At 42.4% G+C, this 26,084-nt stretch overlaps 1 protein-coding gene across 1 annotated transcript in view; it reads right to left on the bottom strand.

Annotated features, from left to right (window-relative positions):
* The window catches only part of PLEKHG1 (pleckstrin homology and RhoGEF domain containing G1), a 222,890-nt gene that overhangs the window by 86,287 nt on the left and 110,519 nt on the right, over window positions 1–26,084 (bottom strand). The window contains exon 3 of the mRNA XM_029223863.1: window positions 2,316–2,824. Coding sequence (XP_029079696.1) covers window positions 2,316–2,723 — 408 coding nt within the window. The 5' untranslated portion in view covers window positions 2,724–2,824. The remainder of the gene's footprint in view (window positions 1–2,315; window positions 2,825–26,084) is intronic.

Here is a 26,084-nt window from a genome sequence, read left to right as displayed (position 1 = left end):
TCCCTCCAACAACCTTCTTCATCTCTCCTCTCCCTCTTACGTGTCACCTCAGATTCTCCGTGGGTTCCTCAGAAATAATCCAATTGCCTTCAAAATAATAATGTTGGAATCACCCATTTTAAATTACTTTTTCCTAATTAAATTTCTGCTGTAGTGAATTACTAATCTGTTTATTTTTGTGAAAGACTTCAGGTAAGACAGCTATAACTGGGCCGGTCGAGAGTGGTTTGTTCACCCTCAACCAGCAAATTCAGAAGAGGCCCGTGATGATGACAGTTTCCACTTATTAATTGCTTACCACGTTGCAGGTGCTGTCGTGTGAGCTTTTTATGTGTTATCAAGTTGAATTCTCATAATAACAACCCTATAAGGCAGGTATGATTAGTCTCGTTTTACAGTTGATGAAATGCAGGCACAAATACATAGTCTAATACAGGGCTTGGCGAACCATGGCCCTTGGGTCCAGCCCAACCCTAAAGTTTTCCTGGAACTTACACGCCCCTTCATTGACATAGTGTCTGGGGCTGCTGCTGGGCTACAGTGGCAGGACTGAGCAGTTAGGACTGACAGCTTAGGGCCCAGAAAGCCTAAAATATTTACTATCTGGCCCTTTATAGAAAAAGTCCACTAACCCCTAGTGTAAAACATGGCTAATGCACTGATAAAGGAAAAACGACAAGAACGTTTGGAGAGCTTGGAATAAAACTTCTGCTGAAACTTTCTTAGAAAAAAAATTCTGTCTTCATCTGTTTTCTTTCATACACATCTTACCTTATTTCTTCTCACCTAAGGTTTGTCAATCAGCCTCAGAAAAAAAAAAAAAGAGTGTTCACAGAATCCCAGCTTAGTCACTGAAGGTTTCTCTGTCAGTACGGTGAGTTTTGATGAAGTGGTAAAGTTTCCAAGAAAGAAAGAAAAAAGGACAGACCAAAGAAAGCTCTGACAACCATAACTTTCCTGAGAGGTTCCAAAATTTTTGGCAGTCTCACAGGTATTTCTTCTCAAGTACAAATGACATCATTGATGAAATTAAAGAAACAATTGGCCTGGTTTATTCTACAGTTGGTATCACATATTGTTTTGGTTGAGCATCAATTGATTTTTCTATTTTTACTGGGAAGTTATGTCGTAACTATTTTTAGTAGACAGTGTCTGGTTCCATCATTTGTGGAACTCAACACACAATTGTGCCTTAAGAATTTGGTTTTCCCCTAAAGCTATAAGAATGTGTGTATGTGGTGGAGAATGTCCTCATCAGTAAATATTCCAGCACTTTATTCTGAAACACGTTTTAGATTAAAAGTCTAAAAACAGGAAGTAGGCACTAACGGATGAAAGGGTCTGGGATAGTACTAGGCAGCAAAGGGAGTGTAGCTTTATAATAATATCAATTTGCCTTTGAACTATTAATACTAATATTTTAAATCATTAATTGAGAACGAACTAATATCTGAGTGGCTCTGGTAATTCTTTATCCTTGAAAACCTAACTCTAAATCAAAGTCAAATTAATAATTGAATACATCAACTATACTCCCACATAAAATAGAAACTTAAAAAAAAAAGAAAGGATACAGAGAAAACAACAACAACAACAAATTAATAAGTGAATTTCCAGAGTCTGTGATCTGGTACCTGAGCTGAGTTCAATTTGCAGGGAGTCAACGAATTTATGCAAACTTGCTTACCATAAAAGGAAAGTAAATGCCTAAGAACAAGCCCAGGGTTTTTCTCTATCTTTCACCACCTTCCCTCAGATACCAACCAATATAGAAAACAGCATCAAATGGTAATTCCCAGGCTTGTTTGCATAGAAGAATCACCTGGGGATCTTCCATAATTTCCTCCTACCCGCAGACCACACCCCAGGCCCAGGAAATCGGCCTCTGGAGGTGAGACACAGGCATCTATAGATTTGGAAGCTCCAGACACCAGGAGACAATTGTGATTAAGGCGAAGATAGCCTGATAGGCTCAGTCAGAACACACCTGACACCTGCAAGTCAGGAAGCCTCCATCCTCTGTCTGCTCCACGCTCTGCCAGAGACTCAGACCTTTGGGGCAGGATTCACTAACACAACACACCGGTGTAGGCACTGGTATCATCATTCCTACTCCCAGCGTGTAATCAATTCGTGAATGCAAATATTAAGAGGATCTTAACACAGAGAGGATGGCCCTAGGGTTCCTCTTAAGTTATGATCTGTTTAAACATTCACACCACTCTTGCATCTTAGAAGACACCTGGCTTTGCTCTTTATTTTGCGAACAGGTTGATCCTGCAGGACAAACTTTAAAAGCCGACAATTTGCCTTACCTCTACGATGCTTTTTAAATCTTGCACGTAAGTCCTTTCGGTCTCCAGAATCTCCTGCACAACTCTGTCCACATAGAGCAGCTTGGGGCTGGTGGCTGATTCTGCCCCCGTTTTGGTCGCCCCGTTGGTTTCCACTCTGTGCTGGGCCCAGGGCTGCCTCTCACTGCCCTGGTCCGTGTTCTGTTGTGTGGCTGCACCGTCCCTCGGCAGCTCGCTGCTGGAAAACGGCCTGGCTGGCATCAGCTCCAGCTTTATGGCCCCTGCTTCCTTATCCTGGGGAAACAAGCCCAAGTGGCTGTTTGAAACTAAGGTCATTCTGCTGCCAAAGGAACCATGGCTGTCCCGGGAGGAGGCCGAGGACGACGTGGAACCAAAGCTGACCGGGCGGTCGCTGTCGGAAAGCTCCATGGCTTTCAGTTCTTGGGAGCAGCGGGAGGGCCTGGCTGTGGTTTTGGGATCTGGAGCTTGTGTTACAGCTGATGGCACTTCAAGACGCAACTGGTGCACATCTATACGCATGAAAAAAAATAAATAAGGAAAAGGACAAGATAAGCAAGGTAGGCAAGTATTTTAAAATTGTATCAAACAGAAAGTTCAAAGGCGGTTAAAACCTGGCTCAATCTACGCAGTCAAAAGCAAAAAGGTAGCAAGTTAGGTATAGACGGAAATGTAAAGATACCCATGGGACGCTGAGTTCCAGAGTTGGAGTTTCTAAAGCATCACATGGAAATGCATCAGAATCAGAGTCTCCGGCACTACCTCGGACCTACTGACCGTCAGTCTGCGTTTTACCAAGACGCCAATGCCATGTGCGCACACTTTAAAGTTTGAGAAGCACTGCATCCATGGCCTCAAAGTGTGAGCACCTGGGATGACTAATAGAGCAAATTAGTCCAGATCTACTAAATCAAGGCTCAGGGCTCAGGGCACAAGGAATCTAGAGCTTTAACAAGCGCCACAGGTGATGCTTATGTATTTAAAACACATCCTACGTGATTCTTATGGTATTTTGAGAAGCACTGTTTTAGATTTTAAGTATTCCACTATAATTCCACAAAATTTTAAGCTACCAACCTGGAAGCACCACTACTTGACTTAACGACGCTGACAATTTTACACTTTACTTGTAACACAGCGTTAAAGAAAGTGTCACATGGACAATAATTTTCTAATGCTGGGTAAGAAAACCCAAAATATTGAGACTCACATCCCTGTTAAAACTTAACTGTCCCATCAGAACATTTCTCCAAATCTCTTCTTGAAAGCTGGCATTCCATTTGTGGTATACATGGAGTTACGCTGTTACAGAGTATATTTGATGAACTACACGTTCTGCACGTAGAGTTCAATAACATGACAGTGTGACCATGCAATTAAATAACAGCACTTAAATCTTGGGTCCAAAAAAGACCTTTCATGGACTTTAAACTTGCAGAAGCTATTTTGGTGAAACACACAAAGTTCAAATCTTCTTCATGTGAAAGGCAGGATCCACACTGTATCCCCCTAGCAATGCTATCCCAGGTTTACAGAAACAAAATGCCTCGCAATAAAGAGAGTGATTAGTGAAGAAATTTGTTTCATTTCAAAATCTACCAAAATCCATGTTTATAGGTCTCGTTAGAAAAATAAGAGAGTGAAACTTAGGTATGGAAGGTTATAATAAGACAAATACAATAACAAGAATATAGACTAAGGATCGTCTTTTCAAAAGGAACATGAATTTGGTTTGACTCGATAATAAAGATCATCAAACAGCTGGTACCAATATTTCCAAAATAAAAAAGAACTCATCAAGTCTATATCCTTCAACATCCAGACTTTTTCTAGATAGTTTATATCCATGGTACATATTTGTGCAAGATTATACTGCAATTATTAAAATTATGAATGTCAAGTAAAGGAACTAATGGGTCAACAAGAAGGAACGGTAAGAAACGTGCAGAAAATCAGTAAATTACCAGCATAACCACTACCACGTAGTATATTTGCCCCCAATTTTTAAGGCTTTTGCGATATTCTTTCTGCTTGCTCTGTAACAGCTTTATGGCCTATAAAACATGGATTGGTCATAGTAGTTAAAATGCACCTGTGCTGAAAATCCAGCTCCAACTTGAGTGCTGGAAGAATCCAAGCAGCAGCTGGGCACTTAGGTATGTTTACAGCAAAGGATGCTCACCCATGTCTCGGATTGGTGTTGAGAAAGTCCTGGGCAGTTCAGATTAGGAGCAGACACACAGTGGCACCCATCACAACCATAAGCATGAGGTTGATGTCACTTTCAGGAATGGGCACTAACTTATATAAGTATATAAGGGTTCTTTAAGGTCCCAATGGGCGAATGAGGCTATGAATTAGGACCAAGCCTAAGTTGGATGTACTACTCTATATGAAAGAGCATCTGGAAAGGTCTAGATCATCTATTCCCTGTAGATTTGGATACACTGGTCTCCAGGACAACTTCTGATTTTCCGACCAGATGAGAATCAACCTTCTCTCCAGTAGAGAAAACCATATTTGACAGTAACATCACTCTTGGCAAATATTCATTATCAGGATGGTGAAAAATGAACACAACAGAGAGACTCATTTCTTTACTTACTTTCACTCCAAGTTAGCCAGCCAATATTGGGACCAAGGGATTAAAGAGGCACAAATAATTACCAGATGTTTAGAGGAGTCCGTGTTGGGCTGCTAGGGCTGCTAGTGCCTTTTATACTTTCAAAGGCTGGAGAGAGTGGGATATGATACTCGGGTCAACAGGGATCCCTTCATGGATGAATCTTATATACCAGCATCAGTTGGACCTGGTTCCAAGGAAGGCTTCATATGTCCCGATACCAGGCCTTGTGCTCTAGGTCACTGGACCAGCCCATTCAGAGTGCCAACTGAATAGAATAAAATAGAATATTTGAGATATTTGGTATCTCTAGTATTTAGCCAACTTGGGGCTTTCTGTCCCAAATTACATACTTTCCAAAACTGCCAATGACAGAAGTGAAACATTTAAAACTAGGTCATATAATGGCATATAATAGGGGACTGCATTTGTTAATGGATAACATTTTTTATGTTGATTATATAATTATAGTTTTCTCACATAAGGAAATGTACCTCATAAAAACTGTCTAGTCTTGTTCTCACCTTCTTCAAAATAATTTAAGATTTCCACTCTGCCTGGCCTATTCCTCCTAATACAATTCATCAATTGTTAATATTTATCTCTAGAGCTGCACTTTTCAACACAGTAGCCAGTAGCCACATGTGACTACTGAGCACTTGAAATGCACCTCATCCAAATTGAGATGTGCTCTAAGTGCAAAACATACGCCAGCTTCCAAAGATGCGGCATGAAACAGATAAGTGTAAAATACTTAACTAATAACCTTTATATTAATTATGTGTTGAAATCATACTTTGGAATAGTGGGTTAAATAAAAGATCTTCTTAAAATTATTTTCACTGGTTTCATCTTACCTTTTAAAATGTGGCTACTAGAAAATTACAAAATATATATGTCTTGCATTGTATTTCAGTTGGACAATGCTGATCTAGAAATCTTCTAGATAATTATATTATTCTGTAAGATTTAAACTTACTTCCTTATCAATCTTTATTCCAATAATAGTGAATGAAGAGGTAAATACAATTTGAAGTTTATCTTTTTTTTACTGCATTCGTTAATATACAATATTGTTATGAGGTAGTGAAGAGAGAATTGGGAGACAAGGGCTGTGTACTGGATATTGGGGTAGCTGGTTTCCCATGATAAACTGAAACACGAGAAAGAAAACTGTAGAGCAAGAAAGCTTTATCCGGGACTCCCCTGGTGGCGCAGTGACTGAGAATCCGCCTGCCAACGCAGGGGACACAGGTTCGAGCCCTGGTCCGGGAAGATCCCACATGCTGCAGAGCAACTAAGCCCATGCGCCACAACTACTGAGCCTGCACTCTAGAGCCTGCGAGCCAAACTACCGAGCCCTCGTGCCACAGCTGTGCTAGAGCCTCCATGCCTAGCGCCTGTGCTCCACAACAAGAGAAGCCACTGCAATGAGAAGCCCGTGCACCGCAATGCAGAGTAGCCCCCGCTGGCCACAAGTGGAGAAGGCCCATGCACAGGAATGAAGACCCAACGCAGCCAAAAATAAATAAATAAATGAATTTTTTAAAAAAAGAAAGCTTTATCCTCCCCTTGAGTGAAAGATGTTGGTGATTGTATTAACATTTGGGTAACTTGCTGCTTTGCTTTGCTCTCCTTCTCAAAGCCTCTCTCTTTTTCTTACCAGATCTCAAACAGAGGACTAATAATATAGCAACTTCTGAGAACTTGCCAATCATTGCTAATGGCCCATGTTAGTGGATCTTTTGACCATGAATACCCTAAAGTAAGCTGATTTTCCCACCTTGAGGGTCTTGGTCCTTCTGACCCTTGGTAAACCTGGACGTGGTGGTGGCGGAAGCACGTGTAGAGGGGCCTTGATTCTTACAACTAGGAGTACGGTAGCTTAAAAGCCTTCAAAATAAAAACATTCCTTCTTGTCCCATTCTCAGTAAAAAGAACAATATGGCTGTATGGCTCCCATGTAGATAACTTTCACACATCTTACTTCATGACAAGCCTCCCTAATTTTTTTCTAGGCAAAAGAGCTTGAATTCCTTGGCTTTTCTTTGTTTGCTCTTCAAACGTCCACTATTTTAATTGCCCTCCTTTGGAATGTCACTGTCAGAATCAAAAGTAGCACGTCTTGGCTCTAACTTGCCTCTGAGGCTGATTTAGTGGTGAAGCAGAACTTTCATTGGCAGGAAAAGTCCATGCTTCTCTGACCATGTTTACAAGTTGAAGGGGAGACTGATGGGGCCACAGCCGACCACACCCTGTCACAACCCCCAAGGAGAGCTTTACAATGCAAGGCAAAACTATATGCACAGGACTTCCCTGGTGGTGCAGTGGTTAAGAATCCGCCTGCCAATGCAGGGAACATGGGTTCGAGCCCTGGTCTGGGAAGATCCCACATGCTGCAGAGCAACTAAGTCCATGCGTCACAACTACTGAGCCTGCACTCTAGAGCCCAAGAGCCACAACTACTGAGCCCACGTGCCACAGCTACTGAAGCCTGCGTGCATAGAGCTCGTGCTCCGCATCACGAGAAGCCCGTGCACCACAATGAAGAGTAGCCCCCACTCGCTGCAACTAGAGAAAGCCCGCGCGCAGCAACGAAGACCCCATGCAGCCAAAAATAGATGAATGAATGAATGAATGAATGAATTTAAAAAAAAAAACTATATGCACAGCTGGGAGGAGGAGTGATCAGGATTTCCAAATTCTGCTCATTGCTACTCTAGACTTCAAATACCTAATTGGAGTTCCTTGGCAAGACAGTCATGGACATCAAGAGAATGTATAGTGCTCAGGACCAGTGAATAACTAAAATTATGTAGTTCCTTATTACACTCTCTGTGAAGAGGAGGAAATAGAGGGACTAAAGTATAAGCAAGAAGTTATTCTATCAGCCAGCAAAGTTCACTTTGAGTCTTTGGTAGAGCCTCAAAGTTGTAAGCTGACTTGATGATTCAAAAAACAAACAAACTTTTGAGTCAAAGTTATAAAGATATTCATTTATATATTTCAAAGACAACACCAACTATTTGAGGAGTTCTCCCCTACACATCTCTGGGTTAATAGTGAAGGGCTCAGTAGATAAAAGCTACCAGATATCAACCTCTTCGTTTTCTAAAATACCAACATGATTCTTGCATTAATGGTAAGTCCAAGGCTACAATTACACGTTTTTGCTCAGAGTGTTCAATCCAAGGAACATGATTTTCATTTTTATTTGTAGCTGTTTGGTAATGAAGAAGTAAAAAAATCTTCTTACCATGTTAATTTCTTAGTCTTGACCAGTGTACTCTGGTAATGCAAGATGTTAACACTGGGGGAAGCTGGATGAAGGGCATATGGAAACACTTAACTATTTGGCAAATTTTCTGTAAATTAAAACATTTTCCAAAATAAGTAATTTTAAAAAGTCTTGTTACCATTGAAGAGTCAGTAAAGCAAAAATTTGGACAAGAAGATCAAGGATAGGAAAAGCTGCTTTGCAAAAATGCTTTTGTTCAAACAAGAGGTGAGGGGTTGAAAGAGAATCAAAGATTTCTTTGGGCTGTAAAGTCTGATACTAAATATTCAGATTATTTACTAACTGGTTCCTATCCAGTCAGTGAAAACTAAGAGGTACAACGGCTCCTGCAGTTGAGTAGGGATTGAGTTAGATAGCCCTAATTAATGCAACTAATATATCAGCTAAATTGCCTTAGCTAAGGTGGTGACTCCTGAATTTCTATTCAGGTCACAGGCATGTCGGTTTGGTTAGAAGAGGACCTAAGGGAATTCCCTTAAGTCTCTTCATGTAAATACAGTTTTTTTACTTTTACTATCTTCTTTTTGAAGGTGATTTGGTGTGTGGGAGGTGAAGGAGATTATGGGGTGGGGTTAAAGCTACTCTGTGGGTTGCTATCACTTTCAGGGGGATGGGTAGTTGTCCACCAAAACCCACCCCCCCCTTCTTCTTTAGTGAATAGAGTTTCAGCTGAGCACACTTCCCAGCCTCCTGTCATTAGATGTGGCCATGTGGTCAAGTTCTCACCTGTGGAAAAGATATATGTCCCTCTGGGGGTCCACTTTTCAAGCATCAGACGCTGGTCCTCCACGTTCTTCTCCCTTCCCACGGGGACCCAGGTGTGGCAGGGATCTTTGCCTGAGCCATGAACATGACACCAATGCCCTACAGTATGGCAGAGCACGAAGACAGAAGGGCCTTGCAATAACTGGGTCTGGATGTGCCCTGAGCCACCCCATTAAAAAGTCTGGTTATCCTGAAACTGATGTGCTGTGGAGAAACCATGTGGTGAGACCCCACTGATATGCAGAGAGAAGCTGAAGGGATGCTGGCTGACCTGGCCCCTGCTGTCAGAGTTTCCAGCTCAGGCACCAGATGTGTGAGAGAGCAGCCTCTGAGATGACCCCAGCCCTGTCATGTCTGACTGCAGCACCAGGAGACTCTGAACCATACCCACCTCGAAGAGCCTCTCCTGAACTCCCGACTCACAGAAACCTTGAGAGATTAGAAATGATTGTTGTTGTTCCAAACCACTAGGCTCTGAAGTGATTTGTAACGCAACGAGAGATAACCAGAACAACCTCTGTTATAACAGATCCGCCTTACCATGATGTGCCAGAGCTTTAACTCTGTCAAAATTATCCTGAAAAAAACAAAACAAAACACACGCCCCTTCCCCCTCACACAGAGCCTCGCAGTTCATTCACATGTGTCATTACCTTTAGAACATTTTATAGATGGGAAAAAAGATAGAGAGGTTAGGTAACATCATGCTCAAATCTGAACAGTGAATCAGAGACTGTGGTTTCTGATTTCTAGTCCATTATTTCTTATACTTGGCTATAGATTCATACAAGAGGGCAGAAAAAGAGCTTAGAGATTAGGAAATGAAGCACTAAACATAAGCTACTTGTATTAAGTGCATGATACCAATGTGCCAATAGCGTGTGTGTGTGGGAAGGAATGAGTATGTGCCCACCTGTGTGTGCAGAAGGAGCTCAGAGGACCAGCCAGAAATCAAGTTATGACATAACAGTTTCTGCTTCAGAGGATTTGCATTTCTGCCCTGGCTCTGTACCATGGAGGTTTCTATTGCGATCTTTGAGTCTCTGGTTTCCTCACGCATAAGTGAGGCAGCTGGACTAGATGACTTTCCCGGGCCATCCAACGGTGGGGATGCAGCTCCTACTCTGAAATCAACACCAAGTCACTGGCTGCCACACCTGCATGGCCCATTCCTAGCTGGGATCACAGGACAAGCAGTAACCACAAAATGGCAATTTTCTTCTCTATTCTACTAACGCCAGGTCTTAGATGATGAAATGTATATCACTGACTTTGCCAAAGGCTAAAAACCCTCTATTTTTAATTCAGATTAAATCATAATCTATGCTCCAGCTTCCTTCCTGTTCGTGTGGAAATTTCAGTCTCAAGGCAGTAACGAAACAATGATAGCTACATACACAGGCTCCATCTGCATTGAGCACGCTCAGTTCCAAAAACATCTCTGCGCATTTCAGAGGGAGGATTAGGCTAAACAACATTTCTTAAAGAGAAAGGAGGAGGAAGAAGAGGAGAAATCCAAATAACTAACACTAACACTAGGAATAGCACTCTGAGAAAGTAAGCCATCCATAAAGTACACTAAACATTTTCTCAGAGAAAAAAAGAGGAGGAAGAGAATTCAGTGTCTAACAATAGAGATCTGAGTGAATAAATCCATCTAGAAAGTACAATATACAACTATTAAATGTCATGCCCTTTCAAATCCTTAAGTGTGTAGAAAATGGTCATAATTACAGCTGAGTAATATGGGTGGTTTACAGGTACAAGGTGATCCCAATTTTGAATTTAAAATACTACTTATTTACTATCCACATGAGAAAAAGATTGAGAGGATATAGAATAAAATACTGACACTGGTTTTACCAAATAGGAGAATGGATGATTTTTCTTTTGATATTTATCTGTAAATATCACTTTTCCTCAATAAGTGTATCACTTTGATAATCTGAAAAAGTTATTTAAAGAAATTAAAAATCACAACCTTGGTTGGTATCAAATATTTAAATATTTTAAATTAAAATAATTGATTTTACGTTCAATATGATTAATGAAAAGGAATGCCAAATATATACATCTTCTCTAAAATATATTAGTAACGCTAAATTAAAATAATTTTAAAATAACCAAAAAAAAGATTCTAATGTGCAACAGCACTGACTACAATCCATGCCCTTTTCTCTCCAATTATTCCTGCTAACAAAAGGATTTCTTACCAATAAACACTCAACATGGAAACTGCATTTACTTAGTCAACTTTGGTTACCACCAGACTCAGGCTGAGTTTCATCACTACAGTTGCTAAGCATAAACTTTGCAAACATTGATTTTTGTCCCCCCCCCCCCCCCAGCTTAACCTGCATGAATCTCATAAAGGAAGCACATGAAAGTACTCAACGGTCGCTGCACGAACGGTTAGGGTTTTAGTTTTCTCCCCAAGCCTCACCAACATCAGCTCTCTAATTTCAACCTAACTTTAAGGGGAGATCAAATCCACACCAAAACAAGGCAAACACCCTTGAAGGCAGACTGCAGTTCAGATGGAGGGAAAAAAAATCACCTTCTAGACTAATTCCATTGTTGGGGAACTCTTTTCAGTACCTCGCGTTCATAACAGAACAGCTGTAATATAGGCAAGCAAGCTGCTGGCCCTGCGCAGTGTGGTGGAGAAAACCCCTGCGACAGTTTCTCACCAAGGCTTGATGGGCTCCGCTGCTCCAGGGGGAAGGACCGAGGGTGTGGGGCATGGGTTCCGCGGGCACATCCACATTTGCACCTACCTGGGCTCTACCCAGGCTGAGCTGCATTGTCTGCCTTCAGCTGATGCAGTGACCTCACTGGGAGCTCAGTCAGGTAAAACCAGAAGCCTTTAATAGTCTGTGCAGCTCCTTCCGTAGAAATATTGCATGAGTCAGCTTTTATCTCTCAAAACCCAACACACAAAGGCTTTACAAAAACCTGATTGGCAACTTTCTCCCTGCCTTTTTCCCCCTGGTGTGCAGACCACAGACTTCAGCATCACTAAGAGCCTTAAATGAAACATGACATCATTCAGCTGAGAAACAGGACAATAGACACCACTGTGGGTAACTTGAAAATGCACACTTCGCTGAGCAACACCCTGCGACTGCCATTCTTTTGTGAACATCAAATACAACCCACACTCGCCTATAGCTGCTTGGGCTCTACCTTCCTGGCTCTGGCCACGGTTCTCATTAAACTCCACAAAAGCGGCAAGGTCTCAGAGCTCTCATATTTTCAAGTTCACTTCTCGAACTTTGTCTGTTTCAAAGGAGAGGGACACATCTTTTGCATAAGTTTTAAAGTGAAGTTTGGGGTTGGGGTGGAGAATAACACACAGTTGAAGGAAGTTTGAATCCTTAGTTTCCCTTAACGGGACAATTAATACAGTTTTAAGTACGTGAAGTTACACAAGAATACATTTAAACTTGAGTATTTTAAAAACAGTATTGAAAAATCTATCTGAAGACAAATACCTATAATGTAAACTTAAGGCATTTCTTAGGAAAACAGTTTAGTTCTGTGACTTTATATTCATAAATACTAAGTAGTGGGCTTCCCTGGTGGTGCAGTGTTTAAGAACCCACCTGACAGTTGGGTTCGAGCCCTGGTCCCAGAAGATCCCACATGCCGTGGAGCAACTAAGCCCGTGCACCACAACTACTGAGCCCGCGTGTCACAACTACTGAAGCCCACTTGCCTAGGGCCCGTGCTCCACAACAAGAGAAGCCACCGCAATGAGAAGCCCGAGCACCGCAACGAAGAGTAGTCCCCGCTCGCCACAACTAGAGAAAGCCGGCACACAGCAACGAAGACCCAATGCAGCCAAAAATAAATAATAAATTAAGTAATTAATAAAAAAAATACTAAGTAGTAAAGACAGAATGATCTTACTCCCCCACTTTGGTAGGAGAGACCTTCGAATTATATTGGGTTTCCATTTCCCTAAGGCTACCTGTCCTTCTTAAAATGCTATATCTATTTTTATATCAAGATTGAAAAGGTTCTTATTTGAGAAAGATATTGAGTTCTTCAGATGAAGGTCTTCAGGAGTACAAAAATATTCTTGAAAACTGATACCACTGCACCATGGAGCTAAAACTCAAAGTATGGGGCTTCCCTGGTGGCGCAGTGGTTGAGAGTCCGTCTGCCGATGCAGGGGACGCGGGTTCGTGCCCTGGTCTGGGAGGATCCCACATGCCGCGGAGCGGCTAGGCCCGTGAGCCATGGCCGCTGAGCCTGCGCATCCGGAGCCTGTGCTCCCCAGCGGGAGAGGCCACGACAGTGAGAGGCCCGCGTACCGCAAAACAAAACAAAACAAAACAAAACAAAAGTAAACCAGAAACTCAAAGTATGGATTATGCCCATGTGTAGACACCTAAAAGTAAACTATTTCAGAGGATCAAAATCCTTTAAATAGAAGTTCCGTTTAAAGCGTTCACTGGTGGTTATGGAAAATAACATTAGCCGATCATCTTTAATACAGCTATTTCTATCATGCCTATTAAGTGATTTTAAACTAACAACATAATAGGATAATTTGTTTTAATGCCTATTTCCTTTCAAATAAGGCTGAACATACGCGGGGCTACACCAGTGGGCCATTATGGTGGAAATTTATCAATCAGTTCAGAAGACAACTTGCTTCTCCCCCACAAAACTCACCAGTTTGATGGAAATCACTAAGTCACAGATGCTGAAAAAGGTAGTTTGAGAGGAAGGGCCCTCCCTGGGCTGTGGGGACTCTCTTAGTCCTCTATTCTGTCCTCCTCAGTGATCTCTCTTGCCCTCCGAAATGACGCCCCCCCAGACCCGTGTCCAAGTCCCCTATATCTGCCGAACTAAGAGTCAGGTCAAATCTTATGAGCCCCATCTAATCTTCCACAACCACTCCAGCCCACTGCTCTTTCCATTTGTTAAACGACTGTTAATTACACTTAGAGTAAGTGTCACGTGGTCTTATATTTATTTTCTAATCGTCTCTCTCCTACCCTGGATTATTAGCTTGGGGAGCAGGGACCCTTCCGATGCTGTAGATTTGATATTCATGTGGAAGACACAAAGATCTAAATTCTGTGATGGGGTGGTATATACAGAAGCCCTTGGCTTCTTTATTTTGGCCACGCCACGCAGCATGTGCGGATCTTTGTTCTCCGACCAGGAATCAAACCCGCGCCCCTTGCAGTGGAAGCGTTGAGTCTTAACCACTGGACCGCCAGGGAATTCCCTCTTGGCTTCTTATTGACTCATATGCTTCCTGTGCGTATCTGCAGGTGACGAGTTAACTCCTTTATCTTCCAATAAAATTTTATTGTACTTGGATTTTTTGTGTGTGTGTGGCCAAGAAACGTATTTTTAAAAAGCCATTTCTGAGAGATGCTGTGTACATTACAGTGATTTAAAGTATACAGGAGGATGTGTGTAGGCTATTTGCAAATACTACGCTGTTTTATAGAAGAGACGAGCATCAGGTAGGTTTTGTTGCTGAATGAGTTAACACATGAATAGTGCACAGGGCCTAGGAGGGATGATACAGACACAGAAGAGCAGAGAGGAAAGGAAAGGGAGGAGGAAGTTACATTTCTTGAGCAACTTTCAAGGTTCTTTCCCACCAGAGAGCAGAGAGCCTCTCATCGCCCCACCTCAGCTCTGATGGCTTTGCTCTCCAGGCCCTCCCATCTCATCCCACACATGGGTTACCCTGGGTGATCAGCAGGTCTTGCAGGTGCCCTGCTGTCTTGCTACTGGACTTTCGTGCATGCAGCAAAATCCATCCCAAGACATGTGAAAGGAACAAATACTAGTGCCGCTCCTGGCTGCATATTTTATTTGCCAATATTAATGGGAGGTGAAAAGATTGTTTTTGCTCAGCAAAATCTCTTTTTAAATGATACTGAGATTGGCCACAGATAAATGCACATGTATGCCTTGTTAGGTGGAAAAGACACTCTCACTGGAACGCAGCTCTTGTTAATTCCCTCACGACACTGGTTACAGGAAGCACAGGAGCTATTCACAGTATCGTTGCCAGGAGTGGGAGACCTAAAAGAACAGCACCCACAGGACATGCCTGCAGCCAGCGGGACACAAACCAGCCATCGAGGCAACTGCAGGCCAGTCGTGTGGCTTAACTGGAGGAAGACCAGAAAGCCCTGCCACTGAAAAAATCCCTTCCCGGAAATCTGCCATAGGGCCTGAAAGTCCACTATGAGAAACCAATTCTTTTTGGTTTAAGGTAAAAGTCGTCAGTTAAAACGCTAATATCCCCTGGGAAGCGTTATGGAGTCACTGCCACAGTGGTGAGGTCCGCCTGAGCCTCCTTCTGAGGGTCCACAGGGGTGCTTAGGAAGGAGGTGGGAATGGGGTTGTGTGGCAGGGCTGTGAGGCTGCGGAGAGAAGCACAGACAACACGCAGCTCTGGGGGCTTAGCACGGTCTGACCTAACAGACAGACTTGGCTGACTCTGCAGCTAGGCAACAGCTCCAAGCAGCTGGGCAACGAAGGATGAAAGAATGGCCCGGGGAAAGGAAGGAGGGCAAAGGCATGCATACATTTTTCAGATTCAAGGCAAGATTTTGCTTTATACCATCCAGGTAAGGCAGATTTAGACAATCATCTTACGTTTTCAGATGCAAAGGTCCTAGAAGTTATAAGGGGTATTTCAAGTCACAACTAATATTTTATATACGGAGCATAACAATTTAAAGGCCGGAGCGGTGGGGTCGAGGGAGGGACCTGTTTATTTTGTGGTTTAGGACATTGCCGCTGTGACACATTTCCCAATAGAAATGGTAAAACCAACTGTTTTCTAATGCACAGGCCACTGACAAAACACCTTTTTTTTTTTTGTCTGTTAAGAACATTTTTCTTTGAAAGAAAAGAGCATGAGATTACATTTTCTAAGCGCGTGCCACAGAATAAAAGTAAACATTAAAGTCAGTTGCATGCCAGGAGGTGTCACACATCCCACTGTCCCATTGATGTCCCTTAGGAGGACACGGTGCCCTTCCTCCTGAAAGTGAGATATCATGTACTAACACCCATCTGCGCTGCAGTCTTTGTTTATTAAAAATCTCTATACACTATTCCAGGCTTGTACCCAGAAAATGTCACCAGCTATAAAATGCCTTGCTATTGTTACATAAACCAAACCATATACTTTGCTAAACAAACAAAAGAGCTAATCTGTTTTCTTCTTTCTCAAGGACTATTTTCAAAGTGAAATAATTTTAATGATAAGCGACTTTGTCTTCACAAATTTAAGAAGTGTTTACTCTCAGCAAAAGACATAGGTTTAAGGCAGACACAAGCCCTCAAGTCTAGGAGATAGTAAATGAAAGGAGTATTATTTTTTGTTAGTCCTGGAGTATTGAATCTAACAGAGGAAACCAAACAGTAAATAATCAATAGCTACCAGTATTCAAATTATCCAACTGAAAATTTAATTCCTCACATCGCCCATTGCATGAAAATGTCAGTATTGAGGCATAATGGTGAGAACTTTAGAAAACAAACCCACAAATTCAGAACACTTTTTCACGGCTCACCCTTACCTTGCCATTCAAGTCACGATTTAACCTCTCCATCATATACCACTCTGCCAGGAAAACCACTGAGATGGGCTGGAAGGGCACACATCCTGGGGACTCCAAAATTGTGCTGTTTCAGGAGGTCCTCCGTGGGCTCACTCTATCTCTGTGACAGTCGTTAGCTCTGTTTTTCATGCTGTTTTTTTATTAGGATGTTTTGGTCTTTACAGTCCAGAGTCGATGAAATCAAGTCTTAGTTATTTCTGAACTGAACAATTTTTAGACAGCAAGCAAGCAATATGTTACAAATAGTCTTTTGCTTTCAATACTAGATCAGTCCCATCTTTAAGGACACCATGGGAGGACTCGCTGTGCTAAAAGCACAATGAGCTAATTATCCCTCTAAGAATGCGGTCTGTTTCCAGACACATTTTTCTCCAGGAGATAACACACATCTAATCCATTCATAACTAAAGGCATTCACCACAATCTATACTTTGGAAAACACTCTTTAAAAAAATGTACTCGAACTTGTAGAAGGGGCTTGGAGACCCTTTTGAAATCCTGCAGCAGTATTTTCCGAAATAATCATTAAAACAAGAATTTATTACAGTTTCAGGGTGACAACCATGGAGGTTCATAACCCTTATGCCAGCTTGCAAAACCATTTCACATCCCGGCAGGGGAGAGAGACAGCCCCCTTGGCCAGCCTTTTCCCCACAGCTCCGAGAGGATGGAGTGATGGGGCGGGCTCAGCTCGACCTCTCCAGCTGCATCCCCATCCTGTAGACTTTGAGATGGTGGGTTCAGAGAGACAGTTATCAAAAGTAGCAGTGGTGAGGATGTAAGCTTGCGGAGGAAACACAGACAAGCCACCCAGAGTGGTTACGAATCAGTCCCTGAACTTGTTCTGAATCTTCCCTCCAGCAACTGCCATCCTTTAGAATCACCACCATCTGTCTTCTTTCCCCAATCTCAAGGCTACCTTCAATGTCACAGTGGCTGACAGCTGAACCTCCAGGTGTGTGACCTGAGAGCAAATGGATTCATCCCGGGGGGAGGCTATCTAATTTCTAGAACTGAAGTGGGGTGGTTGGAGCTTCTATTCGTTTGGTCTTCTTAAACTATTTGCAAGGACAACCCCATTCAGGCAGAAATCTGTAAAAGGTCAAATACAGACCCCACTCCAGGAAAGCAGAACTTATTCCTCTCTAAAGGACTTAGTACTTTCTAGGTTTTTTTTTTTTTTTTTTTTAAACCAAAGAAGGCAATGAGGCTGCCGCCTTTGTTATGGTATTACAACGGTCTTAAATACCCGTCTGTTGCCATGTGTCCTGGTCTTTGCCTTTGGCACACACAGCAACGACCTGCTGACCTTCTCCCTCCACACCTTCTCTCTACTTTAACTAAGAGCAACCACCCCTAACTCAGCCTTGCTAACCGGGTGCCTAGTTCACAGGCTCCGTGCTGGGCTCAGTGAAGTCAGTTGCATGCCAGGAGGTGTCACACATCCCACGGTCCCACTGATGTCCCTGAGGAGGACACGGTGACCTTCTGGAAGCTCCTGTCCAGCGGGACTGCACAAGCATCAGATACATAATGACAAGCGTGACGAGTGTGACGAAGCAACAGCTCAGATGTAACAAGAACTGTATCCGTAAACATTTGCTCTGTTTTCCTAAACTGTCTCTCCCCGTTTTCAAACTGCCCTTCAAGTAATACGGAAAGTGGATAGTAACTTCACACTGACAGTAACATCAAGCTGATTGAAGTTGCCTGCACTTATATTTCCTTTTCAGTCTTAGAGATCGAGCACTGTTGGACTCACCTTTCATCTTAGGTTTAATTACTTGGTATCCAAGCTGAGAGCCAAACTTGCTGAGTTTTTGTGCGTCTAAACACTTGCCTAATTCCCAGTTCCCACAGAGGTACATGAAGTAACTTGTTTATGTTAACAGAACAAAGGAAAGGAAATAGGGCTGTCTGTTAGCCTACAGGGTTAATCTTAATTAGGCCAAGAAACAAGTGGCACCAAATTTATTTTGGTTTGTTCTGAATAAAAAAATTCCAAGTTCTTTATAAGTAGATGAAAGAAAAAAAGAGAGAAAGAAGGAGAAAAAGCCCAAACATTTATATGAGCTGCAGGAATCGTGGGATGATGGGGGGGGGGGTGTTCCTTCACTACCACTGTGATCTAGTTTCTGCCTTCTCTTTAAGGAACATGTATTATTTGTGCAATTAAAGTAGAAGAAATAAAATAAATAAAATTTTTAAATAAAATAAAAAATTTATGTGAAGGCGATTCCCCATGTGCGGACCCTTCCCCGCCCCGTCTTTCTCCACACGCCCTGCTCCCTGCTGGCTGGCTTCCAGTTGGGTTTGGCTAATGGGAGACACCAGTGTTACGAGGCAGCAGGGGAAGGAAACAGGGGTTTACCTGCCTGCCCCCTGGCTGATAAGGGGTGTGGGGTTTAGCACTGGCTGCATCCGAGGCAGCCCGGCCTCCATGGTCCCGGCTCTCACCGGGCTCTCCTAACTCCACGGTGTCCCCTTGGCCATCCAGGGTCCCTGTGGTTGTCCCCAGGAATGGTGGTTAAGGCTTCCCACCATTGCTGCAGTCTCTGGGTGCCACACGTTCCTCGCTAGCTCCCATGGCCTCACCACCTTCAGTGAAGTAGCCCCTTCATTAAACTCTCCATTTGAACCAGCCGAGCGAATCCAGTTTCTTGCCTGGTCCCTGGCTGATACAATTTCATAGCGACTTCAGACTCTCTGGTCTGAAAAGCTGACAACAGTTTGACTTCGCAGGCTTAGGCCTCAGGTTTGACCATAGCTTTTCACTGGGTGGTATACTGCCCAATTTTTAGCCCTTTTTTGTTTTACCGGCTGCTTCATTCAGCTCAATGAAATACACAATTAGAACTTATTCTATGCCAGAAACATATTTTGAATTTGATATCTACTGATATATTTGTTAACTCAACAAATATTTATTGAACAGCTAGTACGTGCCAGGCACTATATAAGCACTAAAGATAAAGCAGTGAAGAAAATGGAGGACAACCCCTGCCTTTCTGGAGTTTACTTGTGGGTGGAGGACAGCTGGATTAAATTCCCACAGTAACAGTATTTCAATATCGGAAAGATACTTTGAGGTTTTCTAATCTAACTTCCTATCTGGTGTTTGAATAATCACTTACAATAGCTCACCAAGTATGGCCAGTCTCTGCTAGGAGACTGTTAGTTACCAGACATCTGATCCCTGCCCAACTTTGGGCAAGCTAATCTTTATTAGATTTAAAGTAATCTAATCTTTAAAGTCTTTTCTCACATTGAGCTGAAGTTCTTCAAGGACCACTACAGGAAAACACAGTTCAGATCACACCTCACCTCCATTTTGAAGTTCATTAATTATCTGAGATGCTACCAGGTCTCCCATTCATACTTGCCTCTTCTTTCAAGTATCTACTGAGTAACCACCCTAAGTGATTCTGGAGGCAGGGTTCAAGGGGGTGGTAGGGGGAGTCGCCCCTAGTGCTGTGGGGAGCATGGGATCGTGCTGAAAAAAGGCACCACCCCCGGACCGCATTCTTCAGGCGTCTCAAGACCTTGCTTTTCTGCAGCTTCTACCAAAATGTTTTCAGAATCTCCACAATCCTCCTGCCTACTTACCCCTGTAAAAAATACTGAAAAGATACCAGTTTGGGGAATGTCCTCTGGGAAAGAGATGTTCTCCCTGCTACTCCTATGTCAGATTTTTAGATGCAGCAACAACAGTCTGTCCTCAGAGGGCACAGAGTGTGGCCAGGGAGACAGACACTGAGCAATCACACGAACAAGTGATTAATTCTACGTGAGATGTGGACTTTGCAGAGAAGGCACGGGGGGCTGTGAAAACATGTCCAGGGGGACCAGGGCAGGTTTGGGGCGGTCAGGGAAGGTTCCCCGTGGGAAGGGTGTGCGAACTGACATCTGAAGGCTGAGAAGAAGTTAGCTGGGGGAAGCCAGGCTGACAGAAGAGACCGCCCAGATCATTTTACTTCCCGAAAGCCCAGACGGCTGGTGTACTTGGCATTTCGCCCATGGTGATCATTCAACCTAGATTTTTCTCTGGACAAGCTTGTTTGCCAATATAATATTGCATACCACAATTAATAACTATGTTTACTGTAACTCTGCCCCCTCACTAAAGAATCTTCTCGCTTCCTTCTCTACTCTGGGTGACCCATCTTCTAATCTGCACACATCAGCCTCTCTCTTCTGGCCTTTTCTTTCTCCCCCTCCAGACACTGGGCAGAGCTGCTTGGGCAGCAACCGTGACTGTTCTTGTGCAACCACTTGGACAGGGCGGCTTAGAAGGTGTGGTTACAGTAAATCACAACATAAACTTCCCTGCCCAGAGTTTTCATCTAGGTATAATCAGATGAAAAGGAACATCAAAGGAGCCTGAAGAGGAGAAGGACAGAAGGACAGCCTGGAGGAGGGGCCATTCCACCCAGCTGGTGGTGCCACTACGAGGGGACTTAGGGACTGACTGTGCACACGTGAGCCTTGAGTACTTCCCAGGACCACTTAGTCACCTATCTCAGGACACCCAAAGCCAGGGACAAATTCCTGGTGCCAGTGTGGCTCCAAACATAAGACACCTGCTAGGAGTCTATGCAAATCAGGACATGACAAAATGTAAACCCCAATGAACAAAGCTGCTCTGAGAATACTGGGGCATTAGATTTTTCACAAGGACGGTTGGTTATCATCCTAGTGATGTCATAGTAAAAACCACCCCCAAAGCTGAACTTATTTTGTTCAACCCAAATCATCATTCAGCGCTTGTAACATGATGCATGGAGAGGACGTAGACCTGGAGCTGGGATGTGTGGAATCACAGTTCCCCCAGACAGTTGGGTCACCTTCGGCAAGTCACTCACCTCTCTGGCTTCCAGATTCCTTCTAGATTAGTAAAGTGAAAAGTGAAAACTCTGGAGCCACGGCATTCAAGAATGCTTTTGCAAACTATTATATAGAGAATGAATCAACAACAAGGTCCTACTGTATAGCACAGGGAACTAAATTCAATATCCTGTAATAAATCATAATGGAAAAGAATAGGAAAAAGAATATATATATATGTATAACTGAATCACTTCACTGTACAGCAGAAATTAACACAACATTGTAAATCAACTATACTTCAATATAATAAATTAAAATAAAAAAGAACGCCTTCTAAATCTTCGAATCTAAGATTCCATGGTTTGGGGTGATGTGTCGACACAATGACCCACTTCTTAACTACACAGTCTCTCTTGAGGTTCTCATATGACTCAAGGATCTTAAATGTGGTCCCCACTATTACAGTCAGAAAACCATGAATTGATACAAAAACCAGGAGCATACGGCCTTTGTATAGGGAAACTGCTTTAAATTATCTATAATTCCTCATGTGGCAGAACCTTAACCCATCTGATAATGTCTGAAATTGGAATTCAACTCTATTTTCAGGTGTACATCTCAGATTCTGTGTGGGGAGCCGAGGTTGGGGCTGGAGGTGAGAGATCTGATGATAATGAAAGACTTGGTGGTCCTGGGAGAGACTGGGGAAGGAAGTCAGGCCTGATAAGTAGAACTCCTGGGGATGCCTGGTGCGACCTGAAGACTCGCCCAGAAGTTGTGATCTGAGGCGGTGCAGGCAGAGTGTGACCTGAAGACTTGTTATTTGTCAACACTGGGTTTAAATTTTTTGAATTGATAAACCAAAGTTTAAAAATCAGGCTATTTCAAAGATTGCAATGCAAAAACAAAAAAGTAAAAATCAGGATATTTCACATATAAATCCAGATTTTTCTGCTTGGGGAGGAGGTGCCAAGAAAAGAACCAATAAGCACCTGTCACCACTAGCCTTATATTCCCACTCAGCAGCAACGGGTGGGGCTAAGCTTGTTCCCTTCACCTTGGCCGTGCACTTTCTAGTTTGCTGCAGGCCTCACCACTCCCTTTATTTATTTATTAACATCTTTGTTGGAGTATAACTGCTTTACAATGGTGTGTTAGTTTCTGCTATATCACAAAGTGAATCAGTTATACATATACACATGTCCCCATATCTCCTCGCTCTTGCGTCTCCCTCCCACCCTCCCTATCCCACCCCTCTAGGTGGTCACAAAGCACCGAGCTGATCTCCCTGTGCTATGCGGCTGCTTCCCACTAGCTAGCTATTTTACATTTGGTAGCACCACTCCCCTTAGTATCACACTCATCTCCATCCACTCTTTTATAGAACCTGCCTGGCTCTGGAGCCTGGAAGTATTTGACTCTGTGTCACACTCATGGACCCTTGGACACTACACTGTATACTAGGTTAGTAGTTCTAGAACGACCAGATTACTAGAAAATGATGTTGTAAGAAAAATTTATTTCTCTTCAGTTTGTAAGTCATATAAAAGTGAAACATGAAGGATTAAAAATATCACTTGTTGTTTGTTACTTTATGCAAGATTAGGCCAAAAAATGTACCGTAAGACCAAAACCATCTTGGAAAGAATCAGTGAAGGGAGTAAGGGAAAAATGGTTATAGAAGCGGGGTGGGGAGAATGTTAATGGCAGGTCAGGAAATTGGAACTTTTTTTTTTTTTTAAAGATAACTGAGTTAAATTTGTTTTATTTTATTTTTTGGCCATGCCGAGGCTTGCAGGATCTCAATTCCCCGACCAGGGATCAAGCCCCTGCCCCCTGCAGTGGAAGCACCGAGTCCTAACCACTGGACCACCAGGGAAGTCCCTGGAACTGTCTTTACCATTTAACCTCATTAGCTTTTATTTTCGTTTGCCACTCTTACTACTAATTAAAGTCTTTATTCCACTAGTGCTTTCACAAACCTTGAACATATCAAGAAGTGTTAGAATTTGTGCAGGGTCTCTATGGAGGAATTAAGGCGGATGAAGCAGTCGAGTTTGTAATTCTGCCAAAACAAACACCCAGGTAACTCGGCGTCATAGTTTTTGACATTTAAAAATACTGGGACAGTAAGGCCAAAACCACAGCCCTGGAAGAATAACACACTGAGTTGTCCAGCAACACTTGAGGGTCCTTTACAAGGACTGAAGTCAGGATTCGTGTTTGATACCCTTCTGAAAGACAAGCCAAGATCAACTATAAATGTTAAAATTCACATATCATATCCTAATCTCATAGAACACCGGTTTTGTTGTACCTTTTAAAAAATAATAGGACAGAAGTTAAGAATTAGAACTGGAGATCCTAGTCCCATCAAAATAAACAAGGACTATAAAATTGGGTTTATGGGCAAGAAAAAAATAAAAAAGGAATAAGCAGTCTCCCCACTGGGAAGAGCATTTATTCGTTTTGACACTGAGCGTCTAAGAAGGTATCTAGAGGCATTAGTTAATCATCAGTGTTTTTCCTAGAAAGGGGGAAACCATCCTATACCCCAGCCCAGTGTTTATCTCTTTCTGAACCCTGGAGATAAAAGTTTTAATACACAGAGGCCTCAACAAGGATTTGTGAATGTACCCAAGTCCTTTTGAAGAAGAAACATCTCTGATATGTGATCTCTTTCCTCTGGAGCGTGAGGAGGAAAGAATGGGTGAGGGGGATAGAAAAACAAAACCAACTACTTTCCCCTAATCCTGATGTGGTAGAAAAGCAGAAAGCTAAAAGCTTCCCTGAGGGAAAAAGCTCTTCCAGACTGAGATGGATCAAGCAAGTCTAACAAACTTCAGCCTACTTAGTTTGCTGACGTTTCTGCTCACAATTCTGAAGTGTGTTTACGAGGCCACATGTTTTCAGCACAGGTGAGTCTAGACATTCAGGGTGAGGGCCAGAGCAGAGCAAGGCCTAGGAAACTTCAGGCCACAAGAGGACAGGCTGGTACCCATGTCTTTCTTCTGAGATGCTTTTCTGGAAACCCCATGATGGGTATTCTTTTCTTAATAACTCCCATTCCATGATTATTAAAAAAAAAAAAAGGTCCTTTGGAAATGCCGCTGGCCAACAGGCACATGAAAAGATGCTCCACATCGCTAATCATCAGGGAAATGCAAATTAGAACCACAAAGAGGTATCACCTCACACCTGTCAGAATGACTGTCATCAAAAAGAACACAAATAACAAGCGTTGGCGAGGATGTGGAGAAAAGGCGACCCTTGGGCACTGTTGGTGGGAATATAAATTGGTGCAGCCGCTGTGGAAAACAGTACGGAGGTTTCTCAGAAACTCAAAATAGAACTACCAATTTGACATAGCAATTGCACTCCTGGGTATATATCTAAAAAAAAAAAAAAAAAAACCCACTAATTCAAAAAGTTACATGCATCTCAATGGTCACAGCAGCATTAGTTACAATTGCCAAGCTATTGAAGCCACCTAAGTGTCCATCAACAGATGAATGGATAAAGAATATGTGGTGAATATATATACAATGGAGTACTACTCAACCATGAAAAAGAATGAAATTTTGCCATTTGCAGCAACATGGATGGACTTGGAGGGCATTATGCTAAGTGAAATAAGTCAGACAAAGACAAAAACTGTATAATATCACTTATATGTAGAATCTAAAAAATACAACAAACTAGTGAATATAACAAAAAAGAAGTGGACTCACAGATATAGAGAACAAACTAGTGGTTACCAGTGGGGAGAGGGAAGGGGGAGGGGCCATATAGGGTTATTTATATATATATATGTATATATATAGTAGGGGATTAAGAGGTACAAAAAGTAATGTATAAAATAAGCTACAAGGATATATTGTACAACACAGGAAATATAGCCAATATTTTATAATAACTATAAATGAAGTATAAGCTTTAAAAAATTAGAAATCACTATATGGTACACCTATAACATAATATTGTACATCAACTATACTCCAATTTAAAAAATGGGGAAAAAATTTCCTCTACTTAATCTATTTGTAAATTTTAATACATCCGTTGTTATAATGGTGTTGTAGACCAAATGTTTGATGAATGAAACTGGTGATCGTTACACATACTCTAAACCAGCATTTTTCCAGGTGTGGTTCAACATCCCCTAAGGCACTGTTATGGACTGACTTGTGCACTCCCCCCAAATTCATATGGTGAAGTCTTAACCCCCAATGTGACTATAATTGGAGATAGAGACTTTAAGGAGGTAATCGGGGTTAAATGAGGTCATAAGGTTGGGGCCCTAATCTGATAGGACTGGAGTCCTTATAAGAAGAAAAGGCTAGAACCCTCATACACTGTTGGTAGAAATGTAAATTGGTAAGCCACTATGGAAAACAGTATAGAGATCCCTCCAAAAATTAAGAACAGAACTAACATATGACTCCACTTCTAGTTATTTATCTGAAGAACATGAAAATACTAATTTGCAAAGATGTATGCAGCCCTCACCCTTGTGTTTATTGCAGCATTATTTATAGCAGCCAAGATATGGACACAACCTAAGTGTCCACTGATGAATGAATGGATAAAGAAGATGTGACACACACACACACACACACACACACACACACACACACACACACACA

The sequence above is a fragment of the Monodon monoceros genome, unplaced genomic scaffold (assembly GCF_005190385.1).
Source record: "Monodon monoceros isolate NGI ecotype Baffin Bay Population unplaced genomic scaffold, NGI_Narwhal_1 Super_Scaffold_15, whole genome shotgun sequence".
Classification (NCBI taxonomy): Eukaryota; Metazoa; Chordata; class Mammalia; order Artiodactyla; family Monodontidae; genus Monodon; species Monodon monoceros.
This window is presented reverse-complemented; position numbering and strand designations above follow the sequence as displayed.